At 43.3% G+C, this 13,894-nt stretch overlaps 1 protein-coding gene across 1 annotated transcript in view; it reads right to left on the bottom strand.

Moving 5' to 3' along the window:
• Positions 1-13,894, bottom strand: part of nsmfb (NMDA receptor synaptonuclear signaling and neuronal migration factor b) — a gene marked incomplete at its 3' end in the record, with an annotated part of 54,254 nt that overhangs the window by 18,091 nt on the left and 22,269 nt on the right. Inside the window, exons 2-6 of the mRNA XM_080467610.1 lie at positions 13,094-13,155; positions 11,141-11,935; positions 10,118-10,190; positions 5,671-5,739; positions 57-109 (exon numbers count right to left, since the gene is read on the bottom strand). Of these exons, the coding sequence (XP_080323736.1) occupies positions 57-109; positions 5,671-5,739; positions 10,118-10,190; positions 11,141-11,935; positions 13,094-13,155 (1,052 nt within the window). The remainder of the gene's footprint in view (positions 1-56; positions 110-5,670; positions 5,740-10,117; positions 10,191-11,140; positions 11,936-13,093; positions 13,156-13,894) is intronic.

Raw genomic sequence — 13,894 nt, forward strand, 5'->3', positions numbered from 1 at the left:
GCGTGAAAACACATCGACACCAACACACATGCATGCGGATTCAGTGGGAGACTTACTCTGGACTTTCATTCTGCGGCTGCCCACCATCCGAAGGTGCTTCCGGAAATTTCTACCGTGTAGAAAGAGAGAGAGGAAGAAAAGAAGAAGAATCAGATTGAGAACAAACTTGTAGAGAAACGGTGAATAAAAGACAAAGGGGAGAGAAAGAGGTCTGTACTGTTTCATTGAAACAAGCTTGTTCCTGAGTTTGGCCTTTATAAAAGGCTCGCAGACCACATGAGGCCCCCTGGAGGGGCAATGAGGAAATACTATTCAGTTAAGAAATAACAACGCATGGAATAAAACTCCTCTGCTCTGGTTTAGACGGTTGGTGCATGATTTTATCCAGCGTCCACATCTCACATCCTTCAGCCATCATTACTATGTTGAAAGATTTGAATCAGACCAAACATGCAGAGAAAGTGGTATTGCTGCATCCATAATATATAGTAATACTGGGAGAAACCCGTAGCTCAGACCTCCATAGAAGTCCTTATATTAATTGTGATCCCATCGGGAAATGTATTTGCCCACCCATGTTTTATTTAGAGACACTTTCAAAACAGACATGGGCCTCGTAACAAACCCTGTGGTACACCACACAGTATTTAATGATTGTTTAAACAACGCGGGGGAAAAAACAATACCTGTAAAGTAAAATACGAGTGCATCATTATTGGAATAATGGAAAAAGACAAACAGTTTTAAAGACTTCCTGTTTCCAGTCAAGCAAGGATATCACCTTTGTTTATTTTTTATTTTTTAATTGTTAGAAATCTTTTGTATCTATAAATGCCGCGTAATGTTAATTTAACATCAAGCATAAAACATACTGGTGCAATGACACAGTTTAATCAGATCCAGTCAGAACCGTTAATATTCGTCCAAACAAGAACTCCAACAGAAAACAAATTACCAAAGAGCTAAATCAATGGAGCATCATTGTGTCAACACTCTGTCAATAAAAAACACAAACACACACCAACTGCAACCACTAAAACAAGACGGCACACATTTCTGAGAATATGATATTTAAGTCAAAGCCCAAAAAAATGCTTATTTTCAAGGGATCAATCTTGTAGTTCTCTCCTCTGTTCACGTAGTTGACGATTCAGGAAGTTAGAAAACAGCAAGCAGATTTTTCTACTCCGTTTCCAATTATTAAAATTGAAGCTGCTCTTATTTTTTTTGTTGCTGAAGCATTTATTAACTTGACAGTGGCTGGCCAACACCCCACAGCTCATTATTTTTAATGAACTCCACCTCTGCAGCCTATTATCACCGTCGCTTCCTCTGCAGCTGTTCTTGCTGCTCCGTCACGAAGAGGGACTTCCCTGCAGAATTGAGGCGAGGACGCTTCTCTTTTTTAAAAAAAACCCAAACATATTCTGTTGTAAAGCACCCGAGTGTCATATTGCTATTATTGAATGACCTGGAACGGGCCACATAGAACCTAACGTGATCTCCAAAAAAACAGGAGCTTAATAACCTTTAAATTACATTTATTTGGGGAAAACTCATAGAAATTTCATTTTTTTTCAGCTATAATCTTGAATTTAAATAAAAGTCATATGATAGAACCTCAACAAGTTCAAAATGTTATAGAAATACATTTCCAGTTCCCACATTATACTAGTTTAAAAAAAAGACAGATACAGACAAAAAAATAAATTGACATTATTCAAGTGAAAAACGCTTAACTTTTGTTGACTTTTGAGTTTCTGTTTACACGACAACGATGCTCAGTCACTGAAAAGGCACTTTAAAAAAAATTTTTTTTAAAGGTGCAACTTCTGTGTAGATTGCGGAAAACACAACTTTTCTGAATTGCTGCTACTGTGCCTGCGCACCACGGCTGTGGTCGCCAGAGGTTCTGCACATGCTCAGTAGATAAACAATAAGAACACTGTTTTCCTCCAGAATGGAAAACCAAACATTTTGGCGTCAGTTGGACTAAAACTGACCGCTTTAAGATAAAAAAAAAATTTTCGTGACCTTGACCTTTGACCCAATTGCTCTAAAAATTTAATGTCACCATCTTTGGAAAGGGACAAATCATCCCTGAAAATTTGGTGTAATTTGGTTGAATAGTTTTTGTGAAAAGTTGGTGCATACAAACCAATAAATAAATACACGCAGACAATTTTGGTTTGGCCCGAGGGCCTCATGTATACCACCCCTCCTGCTCTAAAGTGTCAAAATGAGACGGGAAGCCTCAGACCTCCCTCATGCTTTGTTTGGGTCTCAAAGCGGTTTGAGGCAGAAACGCTGCTGACATGTCGGTTGTTGATTACAGCGTGAAGTCGCCTGAAATAGAGTCATGACTCAGAGGAGAGGAGGATCCGTCAGTCAGCCGCTCTCATCCCGAGTGAGAACGCTCGCACAGCGAGACCACCGAGTCCAACTCCTGTCAACCGCCCCCCCTCCCCTTCACCTCCTCCCCACACCTCTCTATCTGCCTGTGACCTCTGTGCCCCCTCCCCCTTCCAAAACACTGTCTCGCTCATTCAAACAAGCATAATTCGATTTGTGAAAATCGGAGAGATGTACCTTTCTATTAAAAGTGTTGCCTCCTGTAAGGATGTGACAAGGCTCTGCACCGCCAAAATAAGAGGACATGTTGAGGAAGAAAAAAAAGCCTCATTTCAAGGATTTTCACAGATTCTCTTGCCTGAAACGGACAAAATATCGAGATGGGCCGACTTCAAAATGTGTCAGTGGCTCATTAGGTCCAGATACTGTATATCGACGCATTTTAACAGAAGGTATCTGAGACTTAGTAATAGCTGTGTCTGTTTGTAAATACATATGATATTGAAATGGGGATGTTTTACACAAATCAGACTCTTGACGTAATCAAATATATCTCCACGACTTTAAATAAACGACATATTCATACAAAGACTTATGGAAATTATGTTAATGTCGTATAACAGCATTGCTGTAAATGCGAGATAAGAGGCTGATGTCTTGCTTTGATGGCTTGTAAACATGAAGGAGGTTCCTCCTCCTCATCATCTCCATGTAAAAAACAGAAGTGAACATGAGTGGACAATCTCGTGTTTGTTTTTCGTCATAAAAAGTTTTTTTGGGGGGGAAAGTTTAAGTAAAGAATCATAATGAACTCCACAGGAGGTGTTTGGTCATGTATCTTTGGTAAATCCCTGAAGGAATCGTACCACAGAATGACAAATATCGTCAAATAATATATGACGATATCGTTGGTCACAAGCAAGAAAGCGATCAGGAAACACCACCAACAAATGAAATTTTCATATTGGAAGAGCAAATAGACAAGAAGCTCATCTGGGGGGGGGGGGGGAAATGGATGAAATTGACTGTTTACAAGACAATTCTGTATTATGAACAATGTATAAGCATGTCTTTAACATATCCCAAGAAGCATTGGTCTTAACTGATTTTAAGTGTGTATACCAAAAAAAACCAAGTTCTAATAAAGATTTAAGTGGATATATGAAAAAAAGAAAATGTGTTTGAAACGATCTGCCTCTGTTGTTGAAATAAATCTTCCGTTATGTTGTCATGTGCAGATCGATATTCAAATATTGACAGATATGACACAGTTTGAGTGACTATTTTAGAATATAAGTTTTTTTTTGTGCCATATTTCTATTCTATGAAGTTTTCAGTGCATCACACACACACACACACACACACACACACACACACACACACACACACACACACACACACACACACACACACACACACACACACACACACACACACACACACACACACACACACACACACACACACACACACACACACACACACACACACACACACACAGACAGACAGACAGACATGTCTCAGCTCTGCTGCCAGGTATCGATCCATTCGACAGCTTTGAGTGCAGAGCTACAGCACGGTACTGATAGACCCTGCTTTTACACTTCAGTGTGAGGAACACTGATTAAACCTGCCACCCACAGCCTCGCGCACTCACACACACACACTCACACACACACACTCACACACACTCACACACACACCACAGGATACAGTCGGGAGATTTGTGATCCTCTTGTAACAGCAGCAGCCTAGGACGAGAAGTGCAAGGCCAGATTCCCGTGTCAAAAAGTGTTCAGAGTAAGGGAACTTTATAGAAATTACGAGAATGGTCTGGAGCAAAACTGTTCATACCGGCAGAAAAGCACACTAATCAAGAAGAGGTAAAAGGTGTGCAAAGTAATTCGTCAGGTTTTCGCTAAATGTCATCCTCCAACATGGAGACAGACGGACTCCAGCACACAACACAATCAAAACAGACCTGCCACCGACGCAGTGATAAAACTTCTGTTGTGTTGTCGTGTGCAGATCAATATCAAAACAGACGCTTTGGACGGCATTTCAACATTGATCCTCGTGTTCAAACATTTATATTTACACTGTAGTCCAGGGGTGTCAAACGCATTTTAGTTCAAGGACCAAAAACAGCCCAATGTTCATCTCCAGTGTTCCGGACCGTTGAAATACCGCCATAAAAATCTTTAAACTCAAACTCTAAAGTGTTTCATTGTTGCTGTGATGGAAATGTCTACGAAAAATCACTACAATCTCAAACGTTTTGCGTCTGTACAGCAGCGTTCTGAAAACGATGTCCATTTACACGGCAACGGCAGAAACACTGATAACGATGCAGTAAGCATGTTGGGCCACAAATTGGCGCCGTTGGTGGCTTTAGTAATAAAACCACACACACACACATGCATGTAGAGAACAATACACTGTCTACACATTAACAACGAGAGAATACAGACATTCTCATGGACCGACGACCAAGTTGGATTGTTATTACGGTGACCGTCGACTATAAAACTACCAACTCCCAGCAGAATATACGATGGGAGTCATGACACGACGGAGAAAAACACTGTTGTTATTGTCCATCTACTGAGCATGTGCAGAACAACTATGTTGCACAGCAGTAATGCGTATGCGTTGAAGGAGTGATTATGGCATCCACCCAGGATGGAGCCCCGGCGTTTCCAGAAATTGACCTCATTGCTCGTTTACGCAGCAAAAAAAGTAACCGAGCATTTTCGAGAAGTTCCACCGCGGGAACCGTTTCAAAAAAAGTTCTGCGTCCTGTGTCCGCAAGCACCGTTGTCGTGTAATCGGACCCCCAAAACGCGCCGAAGGTTTAGCGTTTTCACTTGAAACCGTTGCCGTGTAAATGGTCCCTGACAAGGATCCAAAAAAGAGTTTGTTGGAAGTTGTTTGTTTAATAAACGTGATGTGAGAATGACTCGCTGCTATTTAAAAGTGGTATGAAGCGAATGGCGAGGCTCAGTTTTCTAATGTTGATGGGTCTAATTGCATCAAATTGTATTATAAGTCAATTATAGGTAAAAAAAAAAAAAATACATTCCATACAAGCGACAGCAGTTTTTGATGTTCTGTTGCAGTTATACGATCATCTGGAAGTTTGCGTCTATAAACAGAAATCAGGTCAAAGAGAAGAAAAAAAAAAAAGCAAAGAGGTGTTAGAATCTGATTAGGAAGTGAAGCTGTGTGAGAAAAGGTGTTTCTTTGGGAGGGAGGGTGGCTGCGACAGGGACGCTGGAGCACCACACAGGACAGGACAGGACAGCCAGGACACCGTACCTCTCCATCAGGGTGGCTGCTTCCTGCTCTCTTTTCCGTCTCTTTCTCTCAGCAATGCCTCGGAAAGCCCTGCCGGGACGTCAAAGCGTTAAGTGGTTTGGATTGTAGGAAGAACGTTGATGTTTTAGCGACGCCTGGCCCAACAGTTCACCCTTTTTTGGGGGGTGACGAATCCGCCTGAACCCAATTTGACCCAAAGGGGAAAATAGCCTTCGTAATAATTCAACCTTTACCAGTAATGCACTTGTACCTTATTACTGTAATATAACCAGTCATGAAGTTTCAACTAGTGAACTTTTAGCGACGTTGGTTGCATGTGGAAAATATTTGCAGACCTTCAGATATACAATCTCGCTTTGTCTGGCTAACTGGGTCCAATGTTAGCTTTAGCATTAAACAAAGTACACCTCTTAACGGCAAGTCACTGTTTTTCAGGCTAATTAATCCTAAACTAACTTTAGCCTTCCCAAGAAAAACTCGAACGTTTCTCCAAAGTAGCATTAGCATTAATGCACAGGAGCTCTTTAGCCACTTTGACAAAATGTTAGCTTCCCTGCTTGACAGTAGTCTGCGCGCTGGTAGTTAACGTTAGCTGTTTGGTTTCTTGTTGTCACTAGTTAATGAATCCTTTTATTTAGTAACAGCAGAAAGTCTCCACCTCTGAGTCTGGTTCTGTTTCTTCCTTTTAAAATGGAGATTTTCCTTTCCACTGTTGCTTATGCTTACTTACATGGAATTATTAGGTTTCCTCTTTAAAAGTGCCTTGAAATGACTCTGTTGTATTTGGCGCGATATGAATAAAAGTGAATTTCGAAGAGATTTTAGAGCATCTTCCTCCCACTAACTGATGTATCTTCAGATGAACTTAACGAGTGAACACATTTTTTTTGGAACCTCACTATCTTTGAGTGAAATTCCCGACTGAAGCCCTTTGGGTCGAGTTGAGTTCGGGCATTAATAATCAGGGAGGGATTGGGGCAACAGTTGACGTGTCTCGGAGGGGAAGGAGGTTTATATCCATACGGGTTAGTGAGGAGTCGGTTAGCGTTGCTGAGTGGTTAGCTTGGTTAGCGCGGAGACAGCCACACACACACACACACACACACACACACACACACACACACACACACACACACACACACACACACACACACACACACACACACACACGCACACACGCACACACGCGCACACACGCACACACGCACACACGCACACACGCACACGCACACGCACACGCACACGCACACACTGGTGCCACAATGCAGGATGGAGTCTAACAAATAGAGACACTGAGGGAAGGGTTCACCATGAAAACTGAGAGTTAGCGTACAGAAAAAGCCAGAAGAGCTGAATGTAACGACTGCTACCTACTTATATTCAATATGCCATTGTCAATCGTTATGTTTATCCCGTGCCTGTCTTCACCGCTACTGTTTCATCCTGAGAGTGTGTAGGCTGATTGACATCGGGCGTGTCTTTCCCAGAAGGGCCATTAATGCTTCTGACAGGATGTCAGACATAATGAGAATCATCTGCGACAGCGTATGTCAGAAATGGAGTCGTGTCCTGTGGTCTGGTTATGACTGACGGACAGCTGACGGGCTGAAGTCACCGTCGTTCTGCACAGATCTAGCTTATTATCCGAAAAGGCGCCGGTAGCTCTTCCTGTGTGCACCACGTTTGCGTCATCTCTTACTTCCCTTCATTGTCTATTTCTGTTCCGTCTTCCTTGGGAGAAGACTCTGCCATCACAGCACCTCGTCAGACAAGACCCAACACATTTCCCAACAAATTCAATCAACTCATGAGAGTAGAAACGGAAGAAAGAAAACAAAATGCAATGAAAGGCTGGACGAAATTTTGGCAACCGGCCCACTATCTGGCAACTGTCCTGACAGCAACAACAGACTGGACGTCCTCCAACACTATTTGTTAGGCTGAGGTCAGTAGTTAGGCAAGTTTTGAAATTAAACAGTATCGTGTCAAATCCTCCAATAATACATGAAAGCCCCTCAATACATCAAGTATTACGCAACGTGTCAGCAACGTCGCCCGCAGCCACGCAAGAAAGCAGCAGCGATGTCCCGGGTTTGGAGATTCTTTGATATTAATGAAAATGTTCTGCCAAAATATCGGGAGGAAGTGAAAGATAGTCCGACCAACACCAGCAACTTAACCACCATTTGGACCAGCAGAGTTAGCCCGATGTCGCTCATGTTCTTAGCTGCCCAGTGGCTCCAGTAGCGCCAAGTCGTGCTACATGCTGTAGAGTTTCAGGGCTCACACCCTAGCGATGCTACATGCTAAACATGATTAAAGTATGACTGATACACTCATTAACTGCGAGCTCAGTCCCGCGGTCTACAGTCTACAGTAGACATAGTGCAGTCCGTAGATAGACGCTATGCGCACTGTTGGATGTGCGCATACCGTTGCCGTAGAGGCTGTGCGGGGGTGATTTGTGGCAACGCATAGCCTTTGCATATGAAGTATGAATTAGGCTTCATGGCATTTATTAACTACCAGTGTCGGCACTCAGTATTTGCAAGTAGCAAAAAAGGTTACGACTCGTTCTTTTACTTTAAAAAAAAAAAAGTGGTGCATCTCTAGAAAATACTTCAGTACCTGGTATAAGCGTTTCTCTAACTTCAACACTCAGGCACTGAGGTCGAGGGGTTTGTGGGGAGGTGGGATTGTTAAGGACACAGCAGACTGACGAGCACAAAGCCACACGAGGAAAAGGGTTCAAGACATATTACCTAACTGACAGAGCCAAGAAACAAAAAAAACAAAAAAATAAGTAAGAGCAACGAGGAGGAACAAGTGGGGGCGTTTGAAAGAGTTACTCACGATATTCTACAGTCGTGGTTTGGAAATCCGCCACGCAGAGGGAAGGAGAGAAGACAAAAATGAAAGAGAAGTTAGCAACAGGGTCAGCCAAGTACTCCACACACAAAAACACACACGGTGAGTTATGCTGCAGTTTTGTACTTTGAAGAGAGCAAAAAAAAATTTTAATCTCAACTTAAAGAATCTGAACCAAAAGCTTAATGGAAGTTGTGATTATCACATGGTGATCATCCACATACAATATGTCGTTCGTTATATCCACACACGGTTTGATCGATTAGATGTTAAACGTGCATCATCCTGGAGGGGAAAGACGGTGATCAGAGACCAGAGTTAGACCCACACAACAGTCTGACCCGGGTCGGGACACGAGCAGATGGAAACAAGAGGGGAGGAGGAAGAGGAGACATATGGAGGAAGAAGAGGGAGCGTGGGAGACAAAGATCATGGTGGGTGAGCTTTGTCTGTTTGAGAGTTGTAATTATAGCGTCAAGCTGACAGGTGCTGATTAACTGGTCACAAAGGGTGTGTGTGCATGTGTGTGTGAGTGTAGATTTGTACACAAGTGCATGGTCTCTCAAGTTTTAAGGGCTAAGAGGTGGCGTTTAGGTTAAAGGTGATATTTTTGAGATTCAAGGTTAATTATATTTTAAGGAGGATTAAAAAAGCATTATATCAGTACTCTGAATCACCGTTAATCTATGAAGAGATTTCAAGCTAGAAACACACATTTAAACGTACTGGACCTTTACTTGCCACACCATAAAGTACCATCCAGGGATTTGAAACGCGTAGCCTTCACATATAATGTGCATATGTAGTATGAATTAAGCTTCATTCTACTTAATAAGTATTCAAATCATTACTCAGTATGGGCAGCTAAAGGTGAGTACTTGTCCTTTAAGAAAGTGGTATCGGTGCCTCCCTGATTTTTAATATATCATACGGGGAGATTTTTTTTTTTTATCATATTGTACCGTATTATACTAAAACATAAATTCAAACCACACAGCATAATAACGCATTGTATCATTTTGTATCGTATAGTAATGTAAAGTATCTTAACGAACAAATACCAACGTATCATATCATAACATGTCTTAACATAATGTATCATATATTAATGTATTGTAAAATATAAATCAATATCTAAGTAATATAATTTGTTTAACATACCCAATAAAGAAATATCTTGGGTACTGAGAACAGCTGTGTGAAACTAAAGATTGGTCAACAGGGTAGCAAAGGTAGAAGAAATACATGTATTTAAACTGTTTCATACCCTAACCTGGTGGATTTCTGGCTTAACATCAACAATTTGTGAAGTGCTTATAATAACTCTAATGGTCATATGCCTTATTAATAACAATCTAATGAATCAACTAGTCGTAGCAACAGGGATTTTTATGGTATTAATCCAATATGATGACAGACACTTTATAAAAACCTAAAGGAGTGTGAGTGTGCTGATGGAAGTGTGATACGTGTAGGTCTTGGATGGAAAAGCTCCGGGTGACGTCCTGCCAACATGGCGGAGGTGCAGTGTGACACACCGATCCATAGAAGATGGGGCGGAGCTCCGTGCCATACTCACGCCTGCATGGTGGTGGTGGCCGTCTGGAAGCTGAACATATTCTCTTTGGGGAACCAGCTATTAGGATTGTCCTCTGCAAACACAGGGAGAGAAGGATGGCGTGGTGTCAAGCGAGAAAGAAGAAGATTTATTCGCAGCCCTTACAATTAGCGGAGGAGGCTGGAGGGTGCGTGAGCACAGAGTGGAGTCATCTCCGGGTGCAATGCAACGACTTTTCCAGGCAGAATTTACATTACGACTAATCTGGGGCGCTTTAAATAGGCAACTTTTGTCCATTTTTGTGTTTATTTGAACGTGTGGATTTATAAACCTGCATCTTAGAAGATTCTATAGGATGCTTCCTATAGGATCCTACAAGATGCTTGTGGTGCCACATTATGTAATAATGGTGCAATATGTAAGAATAGAATACATGTTCAACTCATTATGTAATAACACCGCAATTTGTGATGATTTGCCTCATTTTGTAAAAACTTGTTACATATTGCAACAATTGTTACAAAATATGGGTGTTCCACTTTTCTTTCTTTTTTTATTTTACGAAAACTTAATAATTTGGTACATTATGTAACAAATGTTGCCTTTTATCTATATACATAGTTCTATGCTTAATAATGACAACAAAATTAAGATTCAGTTGGACTAGAATTATATGTCAGTCTTTGCTTTTGCTGACATCCTGCCAACATAGCGATTTTACTTTTTAAAATCACCTGCTATTGTGGCTGGTAGGTTTTTAAAGTTCCAAGCCAATCAGCATCTCCACCAGCCATTTCTATTTTCCTGAAGAAATGACACCAGATTGTGAGTGTCACTGAGTGCATCTAATCATTTAAACTGCATTTTGTAATAACGGTTGCAATATGTAACAAGTTATTATAAAATGCTGCGAAGTTTATTTTATCTTTGTTCTATTTTATTCTGTAACTTTAATGTTAGGTAAGTAAATAATTATTCAAGTTTTATTTATAAACTAAACCCCACCCCCATCCCCACTGTGCGTCCCTCCCGTCCTCTCTTCACCTCGTTCGTCGGTGGAGGCTCGGTCCTCGCTGTACATCCTCTCCAGCTTCTTGCGAGGTTTCACTCCGTCCCGCGGCGGGGTGTCCAGGTCCAGGGAGCGCTGGCTTTGACAGGGAGCTCGTATGCATCCCACGCAGTCAGGGGTGGAGTCGTCCCGCGACCCCCCTCTCCTCATCCCCCAGTCCCGGATGTTGCTGGCGCTCCCTGAGCTCTGCAGCGGCTGCGACGACGAGGATGAGGACGAGGATGGCTCGCCGTGATGCGTGCTGGTATGGTGGTGGTTGCTGCGGTGGTGGCCACTGCGATGGTGGCTGCTGCGGGCGGCGGCGGCAGCAGACGACTGGCTGGTGCAGGACAGGCTGCTGTTGGCCTCGGCGGAGGTCTGAGCCATGGGGTTCTCCCTGGAGTCCTTCAGCACCTCCAGCTCCAGGCTCTCCTCGCTGCTGCGGCCCCCCAGGGTCATGCCCCCCTCTCTGGTGATCGTGTACACCCTGGACGGCTTCAAGCCTCCGTGACCCCTCGCGCCCCGCGGGTCCTCGGCAGAGAGGCTGCGTTCACCTGAGAGCCGACGTTTGGACGGGCCGAGCGACGCCTGGGCCTGGAGGGGCTTGACCTGAGGCTGAGGCTGAGGCTGAGGCTGAGGCTGAGAGAGAGCGCTGTGGCTGGGCTGGGCGGGCTGGTTGGGTTTGGCTACAGGCAAACAGCGGCTCTGCGCCGGCAGATTGTTGTTATGCAAGCGGCTGACGTCTGGAGAGTCACAGTCTTGGCCGGGGAAAGTGTCAGACAAAAGATGATCTGGAGAGAAATGGAAGGAAAAGGAGAAGGAGTTCAGGACAGCAACAAGTGGAGGTTGACAGATCAATTATACTGTCTGGGCTTAAAACAAGTTTTCCAAATGTGCATCGGATAAATGTCTAAAATTGAAATGCAGAAAGACGTTTGTCCCTCATTGGGATTTGTTCTCTGGCATCGGAGCGGTAAACATTTACAAGCCAGCAAAGCTTTTGGGAGGATGAGGAGAACAGCAAGATGTGCCTGAGTGATGGAAAAGAGCAAAGAGAGGAATGATGGTAGATTTGGATGTACACAAAGTACTCTGGCAGATACAAAGGCCCAGTTATCCTTGAGGGTCGAGGAGAAACGATACTCCTTCTCCCAGAGTAAGCAGCTGCATCGCTGCAGGCTTGTAAATAAGTGTTAGCTCGTGAGAATCTCTGGGTTTTTATCAAACTGTGTGAGCTGTGGATAAACAAGTGAGGGACTCGCTCAGTGCAGAAAGATAAAAATTGAGTAGAAAACCAATTTCTGCTCGATTCACCAACCTTCGCTGTCTGTATTTTGCTTTGATTTAATTGCCTGCTTAAGTTTTGAAGCAAGATTAATTTTTCAAAAGTATGAGAATCAATAGAAAAGCAATCATTCAATATTTGGAAAGAAGTGAGAAGAGTCGATGAAGTAGAGTCGATGATTGATACGTCACTTCTGTTCACTGCCAGGAGCTAACAGCCAAATTCAAATGCTGTCAGAACCACTGAAATCCAATGGTAAATTATCATCGATCCCAAAGAATTAAGTCGGTAAGGCTTGAATGGACCTACGAGAGCGACACGGCGGGCTTTGTTCTGACCTCTAGTGGTCATAGCGGCGATAACAGCAGCTGTGTTGAGAGTTGAAAGTTTAAGCTGAAGCCCCTCGAGATGAAACCTCTCATTTTTTAAGGAAATCCAAGTGATTGGGATTCAAACCCTGGTCCGGGTAGGAGGCCAAAACGTTTTTAATTATTTGTGAAAATATATCAAATTGATGTATGGATGAATGTTCTTTGATGTATGTTCGTCCGATCACTGTGAAGCAAACTTCATAAAACGTTGGACACCCTCTGATGACGTAACGTGAGCTGGGGTCAGACTGTTAAGACGTGTGTGGCGCCTCGGTGTCTGTGTGCCAGCCTACCTGCTCCGTTGCGGTTCTCTGGGTTGCCGTTGGACAGGTAATCTCCAAATGCTCGGGCTGCTCTGTGGAGACACAACCAACGCAACAGTTAACCCACAGCGCAACTGTTGCGATCAACCACGGAGAAGTGACTCACAAAGAGGCTTCACAGGATTTTCCCCCACATAAAACAGCCCGTCTGAGCCCTTTTCCCTGAAAGCCCTCTCCACTTCAAGTGGATTACAGCACCGCAGCGGCCTGCAAGGGGAGATTCACGCTGCCTGAGTCCTGCATTTATCCTCCGTGTACAAGTCTGATCTTATACAGTGGCAGGAGGACTGAGAAACAGCTTGGAAGTCACAGCTTGCCTCGCCTGCACAGCTGATAAGTCCCATAGGAGACTGTGACACTGCAAGCGCCAGCACAGGAGGCAGGGAATGTATGCAGTAGCGTACACATGTTATAAATGTAGACATACCGGCAGGAATAGCAGAGGAACTGGCAGTGTGTGTGTGTGTGTGTGTGTGTGTGTGTGTGTGTGTGTGTGTGTGTGTGTGTGTGTGTGTGTGTGTGTGTGTGTGTGTGTGTGTGTGTGTGTGTGTGTGTGTGTGTGTGTGTGTGTGTGTGTGTGTGTGCAGCATCGAGGTGGCAGCCTGCCTGTAGTTTATAAAACAAAGTGTCCTCTCTTACATCGGGTTCCCTTCAGGATAATTCTCCAAAGCACTTCTTGTGAAAGCTCTGGCTTTTAATCAGCTATTTCTTCACAATTCTGAAACAAAAAAAATATTCCTCCCCCCCACCTGCTAAAACACAAGAGACTTA

This window comes from Lipophrys pholis, assembly GCF_963383615.2.
Source record: "Lipophrys pholis genome assembly, chromosome: 7".
NCBI classification, from domain to species: Eukaryota; Metazoa; Chordata; class Actinopteri; order Blenniiformes; family Blenniidae; genus Lipophrys; species Lipophrys pholis.